Source organism: Melopsittacus undulatus, chromosome 6 (genome assembly GCF_012275295.1).
Source record: "Melopsittacus undulatus isolate bMelUnd1 chromosome 6, bMelUnd1.mat.Z, whole genome shotgun sequence".
Lineage (NCBI taxonomy): Eukaryota > Metazoa > Chordata > Aves > Psittaciformes > Psittaculidae > Melopsittacus > Melopsittacus undulatus.
The window spans coordinates 829,038-847,907 of NC_047532.1; the positions used below are offsets into that span (position 1 = coordinate 829,038).

At 41.8% G+C, this 18,870-nt stretch overlaps 1 protein-coding gene across 1 annotated transcript; it reads right to left on the reverse strand.

Moving 5' to 3' along the window:
* Positions 1-6,400: 6,400 nt before the first annotated feature.
* On the reverse strand, positions 6,401-8,075 carry LOC101868310 (CKLF-like MARVEL transmembrane domain-containing protein 5). The gene is made up of 5 exons (XM_005145834.3): positions 7,995-8,075; positions 7,306-7,458; positions 6,711-6,806; positions 6,525-6,609; positions 6,401-6,423 (listed from the first exon to the last, which is right to left on the reverse strand). The coding sequence occupies exons 1-5, from the start codon at positions 8,073-8,075 to the stop codon at positions 6,401-6,403; spliced, it is 438 nt and encodes a 145-aa protein (XP_005145891.1).
* Positions 8,076-18,870: the final 10,795 nt, after the last annotated feature.

Consider the following 18,870-nt stretch of genomic DNA (forward strand, 5'->3'; position numbering starts at 1 on the left):
CTGAAGTATCACTTAAGCAAGCCTTGTATTTACACTTTAATAATTAATAAAATACATAGGATACTAAGAGCATCACTGTAAAGATGCTGATTACATTACAATGAAATGCTTAGATTCCTGCTTACTATATTAATCAATATGGTTGCCTCGGGTGCACAAAGATTATTAAATTTTCATTGCAATTCACTAAGAGTAAGATTAGTTATAAATATTTCAACAAAGAGGATAAAAGGAGACTGTTAATATTTTATTTATCATGAATAACACTCTTAAAACACCTTATAAAAATAAAGAAAATTGAATGCAAGTTTTTTCTGGAGATGCAGCTTGGTTTTTAAGGCATAATGAAAATGGTATGAAGTTTTACCTGTACCTGGATACTCAGTTTTTAATTCATGCTTATGGAAATAATTTTTGCTTATCACTGGAAATTACCTTCAATATTTCTGAGAATAGAAGTATATGTATGAGTGGGTCTAATTAGTATACTTAAAAGAAAGAATGGGAAACAGACCTTGTTCCAAAAGGTTATTTTTCCCATTTGCTTAATGAAGTACAAGACCTGAAAGATAAGATTTATTCCACTTTTTTTTTTTATTACACAAAATAGTGGACTTGGACTACATTAGTTCCCTTGGAAGATCACAGAAATACCTGGAGAGGGCACAAGTCCCCAGCAAATTCCAATGCCCCTGTCATAGACACATAGGGTCTCTTAAAGAAAACAGTGAAAGACTCCAAAGTCAGGCTGGATGGTGTGTGTACACTGAGTTTTCAAATATCCAGTTATACAGGCCAAATTTCCAGTTGGATTGCCCTGAAATGTTGGTTCATAGCAAAGGGAAAGTCATTACTTAAAGCCTGTTCTTCCAAACTGAATGTAAATATTGCTACCTGCTGCTCTTACTGACAGTAACATCAAGGCAAAACACAATACTATGATGAGGAAGACATGCCCACCTTCATAAAGTTTAAGATCAAATTCTGCACTTAGGTAACTTGACCAGATTCAATGGACATGTAAGCTCTAAAGGCTTCATTTCATATTTTTCTGATGTAATCATCTTGGGTTTGAGTCTATAGTTGGAGAAAAGACAGTATGTCAAGGATCAATTTAAAGTAATGTTTCTGTTAATACAATTCTGATATGAAGCAGTAGGAAAAGCACCCTCAAAGTGTCAAACACAATTTCTGTCACAGCACTAGCTGCTGCTGAAATTCTATATACCCACTGAAATCACATGCTTGACCTTGAAAAATTACCCTCAATTGTTCCCAATGAGAAGAAACTACTGATTACACCTGCTACTTGATTTCATCAAAATGTTATCAAGGAAGTGGGATTTTAAATTAACTACACCAAGGGTCCTTTGGCCTATGACAGGGGTGATGTATGTGGAACATGTAACAGATACACCAACCTATTATTCAGAAATACTTATGGAAAAAATACTGGCCCTTGTAACCAGATCTATATAGCTCTAGAAAGTGTTTTAAATATTAACTGGCTTTTAAATCATAAAAGAAAATAGTAACTTACCCCTTTCATTTGTTTTAGTAAAAACAAACAAACAAAAAAAACCCCAAAAAAACAGAAAAGCAAACTATAGTGATATACATTTGAGGGACAGTAATCCTGGTAGTACCACAGACATCTGAAGCTCGCAAAAGCAACTGCCTTTCACGTCCCAGTGCAGTCACGGTGTTCTATTTGTACATATTTAATATCTCAGAATTAATCTTAATTTAATATTACTTCAGCTCAAATATTAGCATAGAATTTAAAGTTGAGTTCCTGCCTGCACAGGCCAATGATTGCTGTGAAGATCTTGACAGCTGTTCGAAAGCTGCTTTTTGCAGCAGGGAGAGATAGTGGTTTCTGGGTTGTCAGATGTGCCTTGCAGAAGTGTAATCTTTTCTATTAAGATATCACCATTAATAACTCTTGAGTTCCAGTCAGAAATGACTGTTGAAAAGGGAAGCAGAGGTTTACTATCTATCCAGCAGCAGCAGATCTGAGCCAGGTTTTAATGGAGGTCTGGAATTCCTGCAGCAGCCTTTGCTGTGCCCTCCTTGCTGTCCCCAGTGCTGGAGGCACATCAGCATGTCTTTTATGAGAAATGTTTCTTGAACAACTTGTTATGCAAGTTTTAAAGTGACTTAGTGAAGGACATTTCAGCAACAGCCAGAAAAGCAGCTGATCGGTTACTTGCCAAAAGAGTTAAACATTTTGGTATCTGTTCATGTTCAAAGCAAAATCATCGTGTGGAAACTGCCAGGCCAAAGGAAAGCTGCAGTTGCCGGTTGCCTTTTCTGATCATGTTCAGCAAGGGAGCAAGAGGAGCTCTTTCCCTTGTCTTCTGTAAAAAAAAGAATACGCTAAAGTTCTTGAATCAAATTGCATCCTGAATTTGAGAAGCTTCTATGAGGGCCAAATATTTTCTCCTCCCTCCCCCATATCCTATGTAATGTAAGATTTTCATTTTCCCAGTCTTTTGTCTCTTGAATAATGTAGTTTCCAAATGTAATTTTCTGTCAGAGCAGCTTTATTATCATGGACTTTTCCAAGGTCATTAGTGGTTTAGCAGAGTATCACATAGAATCACAGAATGATAAGGTTGGAAAGGACTTTAAGGTCATCCAGTTCCAACCCCGCTGCCATGGGCAAGGATGCCTCACACTAGACGATGCTGCCCAAGGCTCTGTCCACTCTGGCTTTGAACACTGCCAGTGATGGAGCATTCACCATTTTGGGTAACCTGTTCCAGTGTCTCACCACCCTCACAGTAAAGAACTTCTTTATACCTAACCTGAACTTCCCCTGTTTTAGATTAAACCCGTTACCATGACATCAGTTTATAACCTAGAGTTAGATGATGTTAGAAATGTCAAACAGTTTGATAGGAGTTTCTGCAATCAGTATACATAATTCAAAAGGAGTGACTGTCTTGGAAAAGTAATCACCATTTAAACCTGAACCAAGCTGTCTCTGATTGACAAAAACGAACATCATTTGAGAAATGTAGCTGTATCTAATGCATCCTTTGGAATTATGAATCTCTAAATATATGTACTGCATAAAGAAATATATTGAATTGTTTTGTTAGATATTTGTCAAGATACTTCAATTTTCAAAAAGGAATTAACAAATAAGAATATCTGCAGTTGCTTCAGTCACAGTCCACTGTTCTCATGCCAAATTATTAACTTTCGAAAGCATTTTCCATGTTTTTGGCAACAGATTATTTATTCAAACTTGTGACAATTTTAAATATTAAAGGGAGACTGCATAAAAGTGGAAGATTCCCAAATGGGTAATATACCATTTGTCACAGTTTTGGAAGATCTCTGGGAATGTTCAGTTTCCTCTCAATCATTCCAGCTGCTTACTGATGTAGGTGCAGTTTCAGACATTCTTTTTGCAAGTGAACTTAACAATTACCAACTAGTATTAAGGAAAGTAATCTATTACAATGCCTAAAAATAGCCTCTTCGTTTATGAATAGTGCTCTCAGAGTCACACAGGGGGTGCTGGTAGCCACCAGAATTGTTGGGCAGCGTTTGATTTTAGACTCCAAGTGACTTGAATGAGTTCCTTTTCAGGTTCATTATTCAGATTTCCATTGTATGTCTATGCCATAGCGGTTTCAGGATGCGGTTTCAGATTGATGGGTTAAGAACATTTAAAACTGAAACAAAAAAAGAATTAAAGACCCTTTACAGCATGCTGGGGTCAGGTATGCTGATGATGCCCTTATTATAATGACCAACTAAAATGGTTTTCTGTTAGAAAGGAGTAAAATGTATCCTTAGAAATCAGTTAAATCTGTACCTTATGATTTGATCTAGTCCTGTGATAGGTGGTGGTAGCTGAACAGTTTGTATAGTGGGAAAACTAATTCAAGTGCATTGTTGCTTCTCTTTCCATTTTAAACTCGCAAGTTTTGTCCAATTGTTTAGTTCTTTCAGTGATCTTCCTTGAGATTAGAAGTGTTACAAAAGTGACGAAAAACAAGTTCTCAGGATTTTAGATTTAAAAAAATATTCCAAACTATTCAGAATAAAAAATGTAGACTTTAAATCTCAACCTGAATAAGTACATATTCTTACTGTACTGAAGCAGAAACTACCACATCTCTTTCTTTTTTCTTTTCTCTTTGCAATTTCTTTTTCCTAGCAAATGAATTAATCATGTTGTAAAAGAGCACTTGATGGTCTTTTTAAAATTAGCTTGGACATTGAGAAGTTCCAAAATGCACCTCTAATGTTCTTCCTATAAAGCAGTTTAATAAGATGTCATAACAAACATGTAAAATTAGATTTATTGTGTCAAGAGGCAAAATAACCTCATTACACAGAAAGCTCCAACAAACTGAAGCTTCCCTAATATATAATCCAGTAGTTTAATTTGTAAACCCGATTATTGCTCTTAACAGAGTTCATTAGTACCTCAGAGTCCTCTAAGACATTTGAATGATACTTGTTATAATTAATATTTAGTTTTTAACACTGTTCAGAGTTTCCCAAACTTTCAAAATGGCTCTTGTAATTGCTCCTTTAAAATCTGCCAGCTGTGCAAACCTAATTGCTATGAAGATACAGAGGGGCTGCATGGATGCAGCGTGGCATTGCATTGATTAACTAATCATCTGTATTCTTCCTCAGTAGAAGGTTTGAATACTCTTTCTGAACAACGGTGCTTCCTCTCAGTCACAGGTAAATATTATTTCTGTATCCATATTTATGTCATTCAATAAATCTGGATTTGGCTGGGTACATACGGACACGGACTGATGGTCTCCAGGGAATGACACCGGAGCATAAACACTGATTCTTCACTGAATGTCAGTGAGTATAAAAAGTCTACAGAAAACACAGTCCAAAATGTTGAGCAACAGGGAAGTGAATGTGGCAAACTTCTATTCTAGTGAGATGTGCAGTTCAGGTGTGTTTTACATCAGTGCTGCTTGTACACTGGTCCAAAAATTCCACAATGTACCAACCCTGACTGAATGCCTGCGGTTTGCTCAGCATGAAATCATAAGCTTAAAAGCTGCCATCTCTGCTTCCTTGCTTCAAAACAGAGCAAAACTCTGTTTCAGAGCAGACTCCCATTAGTGAGTCTGCTGCTCTGCTCCTGCAGCTTTAGTGTTGTGGGTGTTGTGTGGCTTTTCTCATTTCTGCTTGCTCTGCTCATTAAGAACTTCACAGCAGCAAATTTGTCTGCCTTTGCCTCCACTGTCTTTCAGGCTGGAGTGACTGTGCCCTCGAGCTCTTGAGATAGTGTGGGACAGTAGCACTGCAGTGCTGATGTTGTGTGACAGCATCAGAATAATTAACAGAAGGATGTGGCTGAACAGTGAATAGATATCTCCAGAAGTATCTCTTCCTTGATGCTAGCTGCAATTGGTGCCCTTTGGGGTACTTACAAAAGCAGATAGGGAAAGTCCTATGGAAGCAATGGAGTTGCCTCCCCAAGGACAAAGGGGCAAAACTTCCAGGCAAAGGACTCAATGGGTGCAGGGATTGGAGGGATGCGTGGAGGAATGGAGGGACGATGGAAAAGAAGGATGGATGGATTGTGGAGCAGATGGAGGAGATGATGGATGGATGGATGGATGATGGATGGATGGATAAGAACTTTGGGTGGTGGGGTGGATGAAGAGAATAAGTTGGTGGTTGGTGGGGCTGGTGGGAGAGCAGGACAGATGAGTGGTGGGGACAAAATGGAGGAGAAGGTCGGGTGGTGGGGCAAGTGGACGAGGATGGATGGATGGACAGACAATGGTGAAACAAGAGCAGATGGATGGATGGCAAGTGGGACAGTAGGATAGCGGGCAGCCCCATTGAGGCCCCCCTCAGGCATCGTCATTGCCCCTGCAGGAGAAACAAGCCAGCACCAACCTGGCCATGTTCCAGAAGGCACAGAGCACTGGATGAGGAAGAGGAGATCACATCACCGAGTCCCAGGTCAACAAGCTGCAGGCCAAGGGCGGCAACATTGGAGCCAGGGTGGGACCCCCTCCTTCTGCCCTACAGCTGCCTGCGAACAGCCCCCAGCCATCCCCTCACTCACCATCTCCTCTCTTACCCCAGCCCAGGAGCTGTATGATGATGAGTGACCCCACTGCTGCCCCTACCCGTCAGATGGGGACTTAACAATTTAGCAAAAGTTAATCAATGACTACTGGAAGAACTCAGGTGTTGGTTGGGTTGGGGAAGGGTCACAATGTCACCTCACCCACCCCAAGAAACACTACCACAGAGGAACATCAGTGGGGGAAGAGGTTTAAATGGTGCCCAAAACTGGGCAGCTGGGGGTTTATGGGGCGGTTATGTGGTGGCTCTGGGGCAGGGTAGAGAGGAATTGTAGGACATCCCTTTGGGTGAGTGTTTCCAATTAGGCTGAGTCCACATCAGGGTCTGGAAGAGAAAGATGCGGAAGTTGGGGAAGATGGTAGACAAGAGGACATAGCTGTTCAGAGTTCCCTCCTCCCACCTGAATGACAACACAAGGGACTCACCCTGTCCCACCGCTGGGGCCACCTCAACACGATATGTGACAAAGGCGTCAAAGGCGAAGAGGAAGGAGAGGATAAGGCTGAAAGTCTGGGGAGGAGAAAAGGAAGCAGGGCCTGGTGAGGTGAAAGGAGGCGAGGCTGGGTTGGGGGTGGAGTTTGGGGGGGTTTGATGGGAGACATGACACTCACGAAGGTGGTGGCAGCCAAGGCATCTCGGGAGGCAGCCAGGGCCACCAGAGCCACAACGAGGAAGATAATGGTCCCGCTGACAGCCCGGAGGAGGTCCTGAGGGGGACACCATGGGGAACAGCATGGGGATAACGCAGTGGAGGAACACCAGGAGATGCTGAACTGAACAATGAGGGTATGCTATGGGAGGACACCAAGGGGACAACACCATGGAGGAACATAGAGATGCCGGGGGGTACCCAGCAGGGACTCCAGATGTTGAGATGGACACCAAGGGGTGACGCTATGAGGGGACACTGTGGGAGATAACCAGAATATGCCAAGAGGGACATCATAGGGGAACACCAAGGTGGGCACTGAGAGGTAACACCATGGGGAACACCAGGAGATGCTAACATGGACATCAGGTTGGACACCAACGTGTAACACCTGGGAGGACACCAGAAGATGCCAGAGGTTCACCAAGGTGTGACACTAGGAGTTGCCAAGATGGACACCATGGGATGACACCAAGGTGGGCACACCAAGAGATGCCAGAATGTGGGACATGTGGGGCAGAGGTGAGGCCATGAGGGGCTGCCATGGGGCCACATACCAGGCAGGGCCCATAGCCGTGGGGCAGACGAGGGGGGTTCCTCAGCAGCCGCCCCCCCAGCGCTGCTGCCACTGCCAGGGCTTGAAGCAGAGCTGGAGCCAGTGTGGGAGGTGCAGGGGGGGCCAGCAGCCCCACAACTGCTCCACACAGCACCTGGGGAGACATGGGAACAGGTTGGAGGGGCACAGCAGACCCACAGTATCCTGTGGGGGCCTGTGGCACCCCCATACACACCCACATTGCCCCAAAGAACCCCGGAAAGCACCCATAGAGACCCGTAGTGCCCAAGAGCGCCTCTTATGGCACTTACTGGGGATTTATGGTACCCTGTTAGGGACCCACAGCACCCCAGCATCCTTACAGCACCCCATAGGGCCCTCAGAAACTCCCACAACACCCCCACAGAGGCCCACAGGACCCCATAGCACCTCCCAGCGCCCCTGAGCACCCCTTTATCACCCCATACTACTCCAATAGCCCCACAATACTGCCTTAGTGCTCCCCAGAGCTCCACAGCAACACCATCACACCCCCCTGAACCCCAGAGTACACACAGCAAACTCATCACATCTCCTTCATACCCCTCAGAACTCCTATAGTCCCCAGCAACCCCAGAGAGCCCCATAGCACCCACTACACCCCATAGAAGCCCATAGAGCCCTACAGCACCCTGTATCCCTCCCCTGTACCAGCTCAGCCCCCAGCAGCAGCCCCTTGGGAGTGCGCAGGAACCCCAGCTCGAAGGCTCCGTCCAGCTCCTGCTGCCCCATAGTGGGGGGAATGTGTGGGGTTGGAGGGGGAGACAGTGATGACATGTGGGTCCCTCCCCCTGTGACAGGCAGCACTGGGACGAGGGACAAAAGGATATTGTGCAGGAAAGGAGAGGGTGGAGGGAGCATCTGCGTGGGGAATGGGAAGTGATAGAGGAGACTGCTAGAGGACTAGGAAGCACTAGGGTGACTGAGGGGGGACTGGAAGCAAGTGGGGGGCAACTGGAGTTGACTGGGAGAACTGAGGAGGGACCCTGCTATGACTAGGAGTGATTAGGAACTACTAAGAAGCACTGAGGGGATTGGGAATACCATGGGGTGACAGGGAGCAACATGGGAGGCACTGAGAGAAAACTGGGGGGGAGCTAGGAGGCACCCTGGGATGACTGGGGGCAACTGAGGGGAAAATGGGAGTTACCTGGTCTTGTCAAGTTAAAGCCACCTCACCCAGTTGGCCAGCCTGCTGCCAAAGATTCCCTTGTTTCATCTAGACAGGTGGGTTCCCATCCCTCTTTACCAAGCTATAGCCTTCAAAGAGCCTCCCATTGTCATAACAGCCAAAACCCTCAGAATGGCACCAGCCCTGAAGCCAGCAGTTGATTTGCAACATGTGCAAAATTCTGGCTTGCACCCTTCCCTAAATGGTAAAATGGAAGAAAAGGTAATGAAGGAAATGGATTTTGGGTGTCTCAGTCATTAACGCACAGGTCTACAGGTCCAGGGAAGGAGATAGTGAGAGAAGTGTTAAGAAATAGGGGCTGCTTTTTAATATGAAAAGAATGTACTGAGTGACATTGACGTCCTTTATAGAGATACAGCTTTTCTGGGTAAACTCCCAAAGGCCACAGACAAGCCCAAGATGAGGGGTGGGTCTCTGAAGTCATTTTTATTTTGGAGAATTCCTTTATCTCCTCTCAGAGAGATTAAAAGATTTTTAAACTAGAAGGAGCTGCTTTTGAGTAAAAAGGACTTTTCCTATATGCTGGAATATAGGCCAACAGATTTAAGTCAGGAAAAGCAATGGGGCAAGACCAAACAGAAAGAAGGCTCCACAGATTAGAACGTGAACCTCCTCCTTACTGCGTGCTGTGGGTGGAAAGCCAGGACAAACAGTACTTCAGAGGAATATGTGTCATCTCCTGGCCATGTGACATGGTAAATGTATGGGACACAGAGTGCAAAGCTGCCTGGGGTATCCTTGGAGGACCATGGAGGATGGCACAAGCCATCTTCATGCTTCATATATGGGACTGAAGATTTTGATTTGCTGAGCACACACTCTGAATAACTTACGAATCTTAGCTGAAAGTAACCAAGCATCATATTAAAAAAAACCCAAGCAACAAAAGGTGTCACTGATGGCCCAAGACAGCTTCCTCTGCATCTCCAACCAAGGAACTGTTGGCATCTGTCAAAAACTTCACAAAGCCTCATCAGAAAGATTCCTTTTTTCTAGGGCTAAGCAGAAGGATGAAAGAAGAAAGACTAAGTTTCAGCATGTAATGACAGAGCTCAGCAGGAATATCTACAGGAAGAGCTACAGAGCATATTTCACTTGAAGCAATGAACTTTAGTAGGAATTGTATTTTACACATGAATGTACCCCGCATGATAATCTCCAGTCTGTTTATCCACCAGCTGGAACTCAGGATGTGAAAGTGAAGGTGACAGGAACAATGAATTTTATGTTCCCAAAGTGTTGGAAAAGGTATTAACCTTTTAATTCTTCATTCTTCATTCAAGCCCAGATTTCACAGTAAAAAGTAAAACAATCTATTTTCCCTGTGATACTGAGCATGAAAGAAGATCCTAGCTCATAGCAGGAGAAATGGGGAATGAAAGATTTTAAGCTATTTACATCTGTTCAGGAGGAGTTGTGTAAATGACACCCAAACAGTGGCATCACCAACGTAGCAAAACAAAACCATATTCAAGAACTGAAAACTTAGCCTAAAGGCCTTTCTATTGGTCCTGATCCTAGACAAACATCTTTCAAAAGTATATTGTTTTCAAAATATCTAGGATAACCTCATTCAAATTGTAAGTAAATGTACTGTGAATTCTTCTAATGTGACTTACTAGGGGGTTTGGACAGGCTCAGAGAACTCATAATGGATGTTACAAGGAAAAAACTGTGTGAATTCCTTTGAAATCAAATACAAAATAAGAATTTGTCATCCACTCTCATTACCCTGTCCTGGGATGTCAACCACAGGTGGTTTAAAAACAGAAAACTGTTATGCATAATCCCCATCAGACTTTAGTTTTCTTTTGAGTACACTAATTTTAAACCAACAGTCTTGATGCAAAATAGGTAAATAGCATCTGAAAAATATTCCTTAGAGCTGCAAAATATCCAATTTTACACTACTCAGAAAAATAACCTAATAGGCATAGCAAGAGATGTTTTTTCCCTGTGCTCTACAGGCTCTTAGCAGGAAGAACACATTCTTTCTACGTGTTACTCATCCAGAGGAGGAATTAAATATATTACCTATTTGGGGCTTTTCCTGCAGTTCATCTTTCACTGGACTATTAACATATGATATTCTAGATGAGCCTTTTTTCTTCCTCTGTTTAATTATTCCTGCCACCTGCACATGGGAGTCAGCCTCACCTACTAGACTTTCTGACAGGAGCAGCACACACCTTTCTGGAAGGCACTGTCACCCTGTGGCACATCATGAGCTAACAGCTTTCTTGGCAGTATCAGCTAACACGTTTGAGACAATAAGGATGTGGAAAATCATAGCTTCCCATTCAATAACCCCCTCAAAATAAATTCCTGGGATGGAATGTTGTATTTTTTCAGACATATTTGCACTATGTACCTTACAGGAACCACTGGAAAAATCAGTTCATCACAGCTAGAAGCTGTATAAACTGGTGCCATGCTCATGCTCTGTGCAAAGAACAGCGTGCACCACTCTTACACATGTCCCTTCACCAAGCACAGAAAATAAGAGCTATCTGCACATGTCATATCATATAAATACTGGAATTTAATGGGTTAGGAGACCTGAGAAACATTCATCTTTCAGGTATCTGTATGCTAAGCTGGTATCTGTGTGCTAATCTGTATGCTAAATCCCACTCCCTCTGCTGAGGCTGTGGGATCCTATCAGCCATGTCCCATGACTGAGTAAAGTCCTTGTTCTAAACAAATTTTCCAGCCTTCTCATCTTATTCCCTGAGCCAGTCAGCCAGGGAATCAGGACCAAGGGAGCACTGGGGACGACATGAAAGTATTTTTCCTATGCTGATATAAGGCTGTTCACAGAAAAATTAAGACCCATATCCTCATATCAGTTATACTTGATGACTTTAGGGGTAATTTCCAACCTAAATGATTCTATACTTCTATATCCTTGGTGGTCTCAGCATTTTATTCCCTACTTCAGATATTTAAAATGCTTTGAAGATGTGTGTGTCTTGTTTGTTGTCATTGCACTTCATTTACAGCAGGGCTGAGGACAGAATTTACTGGGATGCTATAGCACTCTCTACTATTAGAGGTGAGACTCTCATTGCAAATTACTTCACTGTAGTTCAGACAAATTTAAATTGGACAGGTCATAGGTTTGCTCACTGATGTCTGACAGAATGAAACCAGTCCTCTTGTTCTTCCCCATAGCATTAATGGGAAGTACAGGCCTTCTTATACGGCTCTTACACAGCACTCACAAAGGAAACCAAGTAGCAATACAGTTTCTCTATAGTGCAGAAAGATCTTGTCTCTTTTATTTTTTTTGGATATTAGTTAATATTTTTTCCTCTGGAAAACTGCTGTGTAGATCTCAGGAATACCAAAGGATGTCATGTTATGTATCAGCTGCTATGGTAACTAATCCTTTCTAAAAGGGAGAAACAGAATTATAAAGGCCATTCTTACTATGAACAAAGGATGCCACTAAATAGTCTTTATCTTGCAACCCATTGCCTTCCATTTTTTACCCTTATTTATAAATGATTGTTACTGATTTAGTACAAGACTGCATTTTTTTTTTCTTCCAGTCTGAATATTTAGAGCTTCCCATGTCCATGGACCAGCAGAAAAACAATTTCAGTCCTGAAATTGGATTGATTTATTTTTTTTTTTAAATTTCTCTGACCCTATAATATTAATGAAGATCCTCCATGGGATGTGCTTTGGGTTGGAAACAGTTGTATTTCCCAGGAAAATGACATCTAGTGAAGAAACCTAGGCTAAAATATTAGCAAGGGGGACATTTCCCATTAACATTAATTGGCCTTTTAAACAATCTACTGGCAAAGAAAACTGATGAGAAAAATTTTCCGCCTGCTTTGCCAGGCTGAAAACTGAAGAATAAAACTGTTTCCACAGGACAGAGCTGTGGAACTGCTGCCATTTACTTCACGGCACCACTTGGCATAGCTCTGGGTAATGGACTGTATTTACATTATCAGATTTACCAAATTACCCATTTGCCAGGCCACAGTGCTTACAGGAAATAAATGTAGCTCAACTGTAACAATACTTTCCTTCAACTGGTAGCAGGTCAGAACTGATACACTGTAAAGCACTGGGAGCTCCTTAGACCTCATTGCTGGACTGAAGAGCTGAAAGCGCAGAAAAAAAGGGGTCTAAAGAACCCTACAATATGCATCATTGAATTTCTATATGTAGAACAAATTATAGAACAAACCAAGTGTGTATTGCAGAAAATATTTCTATGACCATGACTTATTTTCCATTATCTATATCAAGACCTGGATGAAATAATTTACTCCCTCAGCTAACATACTCCATAACCCCAGAGACATTGCATCAGAGATGAGATTCCACTAAAGAAGCTTAAAGCGTAGAAGAAAAAATACTATTATATGGAGTATTTTCTTTTAAATTGAGACAGCACTGCAATGCTGCAGTGTCAACAGAGAAGCTTGAAGAAGGAAAGAAAACCAGGAGAAACTGGCCTTGAAGTATGTGTGACAGGAAATAACCTAAAAGCAGCTGATCACTGAAAAAGTAGCACAGACAGACCTTAAGTGAAAAGAAAGAGCTGCAAAAGCTTCTAGAAGTTTTTAGGGTTATTTGAGACCAGGTATTTACACAGCTGGAGCTGAGCTCAGGCAGGGCTGGTGATGGCAACAGAGCTGCTCCATCTAGGTCACAGAACTGCTATAGCTCAAGTTTTTCTGTCTGAGAGACTTTTATAGCTCCCATCTGCATAGTGTCCAAGAGCCTTACACTCTTTCAATCTGTGTCCTCTCCAAACGTCCCTGTGAAGCTGGGAAGCATCATTATCCCATTTTACTCATAGAAAAGTAAGGTGTGGAGACTTCAGAGAAGATCCTCAGCTGCATAAATTATCAATCAAAGCTCCATTAAAACCAAGAGCATCTGCTGGCTTTCCAGGAAGGTGGATGGAAACTAAGATGATTTAAACTGGCTGAGGGTTTTTCCCCTGCATGATTTGTCCTAGTTCCCACAAGATCATGATAGTATTGGAAAAGTAAACCTGTCTTCTGAGGAGCACGAGTGACTGGCCCATCACTCTGCTCTTCATGTCTGACATAGGCCAAACATGATTGAAGAGGTAAACCTGAGCCTTCACTGTAAAACACATGAGGGAGTAGATGCACAGTTTTTACTTCTGCTATGGCAGCATTTCTGAGGTTCCTTCTGACACTTTATCAGTTGTTGGGTTTGTTGGGTTTTGCTTTTTGTGCTTGGTTGGGGTTTTTTTCAAGGGTAAAGGGTAATTCTTGCTGCACTTCAGATTATACATTTCCCTGGTTTTTCCTTCAGAAAATATCAGAACTCAACAGAAGATGCTTGTTTCTCATGGGAACGAAGTTGTGAGGTAAGCCTATGGAATTTTTCCAAAATTAATATTCAGTTCTTTTAAAAGTACTTTCACTGCATTTAAAGCAATTTGAATTTAAGATTTATGAAGCATATAAAATATTTTGTACAATTTTTATACTTGAGCAGCGACATAATGAAACCAAACTAGTCACTTCCTGCAAGTTGCTGTGCATATGAACTGCTATTCTAGGATTAATCTTATCTGTTGATGCCGCATCTGGCAGACATGAACAACATTCATTACATTTGAATTTTTTAGACAGAAAACTTGTCCAGCCTTGAAACACGGAGGAGGGATAATGCTCTAAATGGTGAGGAGAGGTGATGGTTTTATTTGACGATCTGAACTTTGTCATGGACAAATGCTCCCACTCTTCTTTCTGTTGTGTTACTGACTGGATTATTTTTGCACTTTCTTCCCTTCCTCCCTCTTCCCTTCTCCCCCCTCCCCTTTCTCCCTTTGCCTCTCCCCCCAGCTAATGAGAAACACATCAATAGCTTCACTGCTCTCAGTAAAGAAATTGAGACTTAAGGTGGACTTTCAGAACTACAAAGTTCTGCCATATTTGTCTCAGGCTGTTGAAGTGCTTTTCTAAATATACTAAAGGAGATGTGAAGCACTCTGGAATTAGACTTGAGCTTCTCAAAGTTGCATATGAAAATAATTAGATAGTCATGGCTTGCTCTTCTGCCTGTTATGGGAGGTGGTACAATGACTTTATAGGTGAAAGCTGCCTTGAAGGTATTCTTTACTATTTTTTTTATTACATCCAATGTTTTTATGTATCTGTCCCCCCATAATACTCAGGATATTATCAAGATGCTCATACTGTTTTGCACCATTTAGACTATTTTATATCTGATAATGTCTAGTCTAGATGAGATAATTTGACTGATCTTATTCTTGCAGATTTCTGTAAATTGGAGTTCAGGAGTTCATTATCAGTGACAAGAAAATTACTAACTTTTTAAATGAGCTTGAAAAACAAAGATTTCTAAAGCATGGTTCCTATTCAGTATTCATCAACACAGCTTCCTGTCCCCTTCCCCCTGCCACACAAAAAATTATTCTGTAGCGAATGCATTGTCTCTATTACAGCTACTTCTGACATTTGTCACAGGACTGTCTTTCCAATCTCTTTGGACCTTTCATACCTCTGAACTACTTAAATGTCATAAGTCACACCATGAAAGAGTTAATGGCCATAAAAATGAAAGAATTAGAATGCCTCTTGGGATTTTGGTAACATAGAGAGCTTTATATGTATCATGTTTAAACCCAGCAGGTAACTCAGAACCACACAGCCACTCTCTCACTCCCCACCTTCTTCCTCCCCCACTCCTGGATGAATAGGGAGGAGGATCAAAAGAATGTAAATCCCACAAGCTGAGATAAGAACAGTCCAGTAACTAAGGTACAACATAAAATCACTACTGCTACCACCAATAATAATACTGGTAAGAGAAATAACAAGGGGAGAGAATACAATTGCTTGCCACCTGCCACCTGATACCCAGCCCGACCCGAGCAGCAATCTAGCCCTTTCAGGTGAATCCCTGCAGACATGCATGACATGCTCTAGTATGGAATACCCCTTTGGCTACTTTGGGTCAGGTGTCCTGTCTCTGCTTCCTCACGGCTTCCTGTGTCCCTCCTTGCCTAATTAAGTCTCTAAAGAAGTGAATCTTTGAAATCTGCATTGGTATGAAGCTGACTTTTCAAGATGCTTTACAGTGCTTGGTAGATAAAATGCTGTGTATCCCCAGTCTAGCTGTATAATCTTAACAAGGTTTTGTTTTAAACATTTGGATTTAATAGTATCATATGGTGGCTATGAATGGCTGACTTCAAAACTTGTGACCTCCTCTAAATGACATGTCATAGGATATTCTTAAGCCTTTCCTGAAATGATGTTAAAAATGTACAGATTCCTGTGAAACCACAGCAAGATAAATGACAATCAACCAGGCAATTCCAAGTACCTATTAACCTTTACTCTCTGAAAAGATCCCTGAGAAGCTGTTAACAATTCAGAAGATATACCTAAACACTCTGTAATCATGAATGTGTTACAGCCAGAAAACACTCCTGTATATGTAGTTTCAGGTATTCAGCCAATATATTTTAGACTAGTATGAGAAACCTGCTCAGCAATCAAAATTTTACAGACAGAAACTGTGAAGCAAAGAGCCCTTCAGTAGCAGCATGCTTGGGGCACCATCCATGGGCAGATGAGCACACCCACTCTGCAGACATTTACAGTTTATATGGCTCTGCAGCTTTCACCTCCTGACTATGCCAGCCGTCCTCTGAGAAGGGATTTACATTTTTCATGAACCCAAACCCCTCTCCTCTGACAGTTCTTGGAGGGTCTCTGGTGGTTGTGGGGAGGAAGGAAATGAACTTCTGAACTTTGCTTCTGGCACATGCATTCAAGCCTTGCAGTTACATAAACTCCTTCTCTGTGTACATATGGTCCTATCAACTTACAGTTACATAAACTCCTTGTCTGTACACGGATGTTCCTACTACTGACTGCAAACTCCCTTGGCTGGGGCCCACACCCTGGAACCCTATGCCTTACAGACTTTCCATTCTGCCTATTGCTATACCTCCTATATTTTGCTATATACCTCCTATATATTGCTATACCTCCTATATTTTTCTCACAATTAGAGTCCTTTTTCACTGCTGACCTCTTCTACATCATTAATATCATGGCACTACTGTAGGTGTGCAGGTCTTTTGGTGTTTTTTTTGGTGATTTGGGCTGTTTTTTTCCTTTTTGTTGTATTTTTTGTTTTGTTTTTCCATGACTAGTAGTGAAGTGCATTGTGCTTGATGTGGTTCACATAGCTTACTGGATAGATGGTACTTGGTTTAATAGATCCTTACAGATGTGTTTCTCTCAGATGCGACATGTTTGTTTGCACACTTCAGAAGAAACTATCTTTTTGGACGTTAAGAGAGTTTGTTCTCCATCTGTGCTCATTTGCTGATCTTGGAGTGACAGACTTTTTAATGGACACCCCCTTGCCCCTGTAATTTTATGAAGCCATGTGCTGGTTTTCGGCTATAAGGGCTGGTGTGGTCTATATGGGTTACTGGAGGGCATTACCTGTGTCAGATGAAAAAGAAGGAAATTTTTCTCAGCTCCTTGGTATGTCCATCAGCACCCCAGGAGAGCCAAGGCCCTTGTCCCCAAGCAATCTGTCAGTGTCCCATTATAGGGACCCTTTTCCAAATATTCCTGTTGGATTGGAGGGTGATTTGACTAACTTGTTCAGGGAAACAGCATCAGGGGGACCCTCAGCAGGTCTTCCTATTTTGTCTGAATGTGTTATCTGCTGCTGGTGAGTGCTAGTGCCATGAAGGACTAACACTAACAGCTCACAGAATAAGACTCTATTAATGTAAAATCATGACAAACTAAGGTTTGTGATTGCAGGTGGTAAGGGCTGTCTGCAAAAACAAGCTTTAAAGTGACACACAAACTATAATCACTAATAACAGCTAGCATGACTTAGTTATTCAGCATTCATAAGATGTTCTTACCTAATTAGGCATTCCTATGGGGGAGAAGACAGATTCAGCCCATCGACTAATCATACATTCTTTTATTATTGATCGCTGTAAATTTCCCTTGCTTCTCACTTAGAGATATAGCCGATAAAAAATACAAAGCACATGCTCAGTGAGGGGTGGTTGTACCTTGGAGGCAGGTAACTTCAGGATGGAGGTATGTGCTAGTATTATAATGAGATTATAATGAGGAAGGTTCACCTGAGAAAAGTGATTTCACCACAGTTCTTGGCTCAACAATGGACATCTTCTCTTACATTTCCATTTGGCAGCTGCCGTGTGGCTTATCAGCTCTACCTTACCATCAAGCCCCCAGTCCCCAGGGAGTCTGGCTGTGGTGTCTCCACTCTGCTCCACTCTCCATTGCTCCTCTAGGATAGCAGGTTGTGTTGCCTAGGGAACCATGGCAGAGTAGATTCCATGCATACCAACTGTCCTGAAAGTGACAACTGTATTTTATCCTAAAAAGGTTTCTATTATGCTCCAACTTCTTTTAGACCCCAGTTTTCTCCAGGTGAACTGGCATTAGAGACTGCTTGTCCTCTTCCACCAAGCTGAAGTCACTAACGCAAAATGGATAGCATAACTGCAAAGAAAAGCACTCTGGTGAGGATCTCATCAGCATTTCTGGGAAGTGATTCAGATTAAGTCAAGACTGCAGCTTTTGAATCTTGTGAGCTAAAGCAGGTGCAGAATGATGTAGACATCCAGCAGATAAGGTACCATTTTTTTCATCTGTGACAGTTGCAGGCAGTGCAACTGGCAATTAGCTGCCTTCATATTAGGCATTAGTCATGTAAAAGTCTCTTTCTACTGCAGTAAAAGTGTAAAGTGATCAACAAAAGAGACAAAACAAAAGAACAAAAGGAGTCATCCTATTTGCTTGGAAAAGTTGTGTGGTGGCTTATTTATTTATTTATTTATTGAGTTGCTTTTTTGTGTTTTAATCTATCATTTAAAAGTTTTTAGCTCATGCTGACTGGTTAGAAATTATTGTTCTTCTGTAGACCCCAGTCTGGCACAAACCATGTTAATCAGTATTGTTCTGATCTTCACTTGATTCAGAGAGGTAAGTTATGGAGTTGTTAGATGTTCTTGTCCTTTTAGTATTAACTTGCACAAGTATTTCCTGAAAGTTTGAACAGTTGTATAAAACAGAAGAGCAACATTCTGGAGTGAAAGGCAAAACAATTATTTTCAATAGAAACAAAAATAGTCAAATCTCATTTTCTCTTCTTGATTGTGATAAACACAGGGCAAGAGAAATCAAGATCCATTGTGTATGTTCCTATGTAGCATCTTAGCAACTTATGTCACAACAGCAGGATAAAACTTAAAAATCACTGTGACACTAAGAAAAAATTCTAGTCATCTTCTGG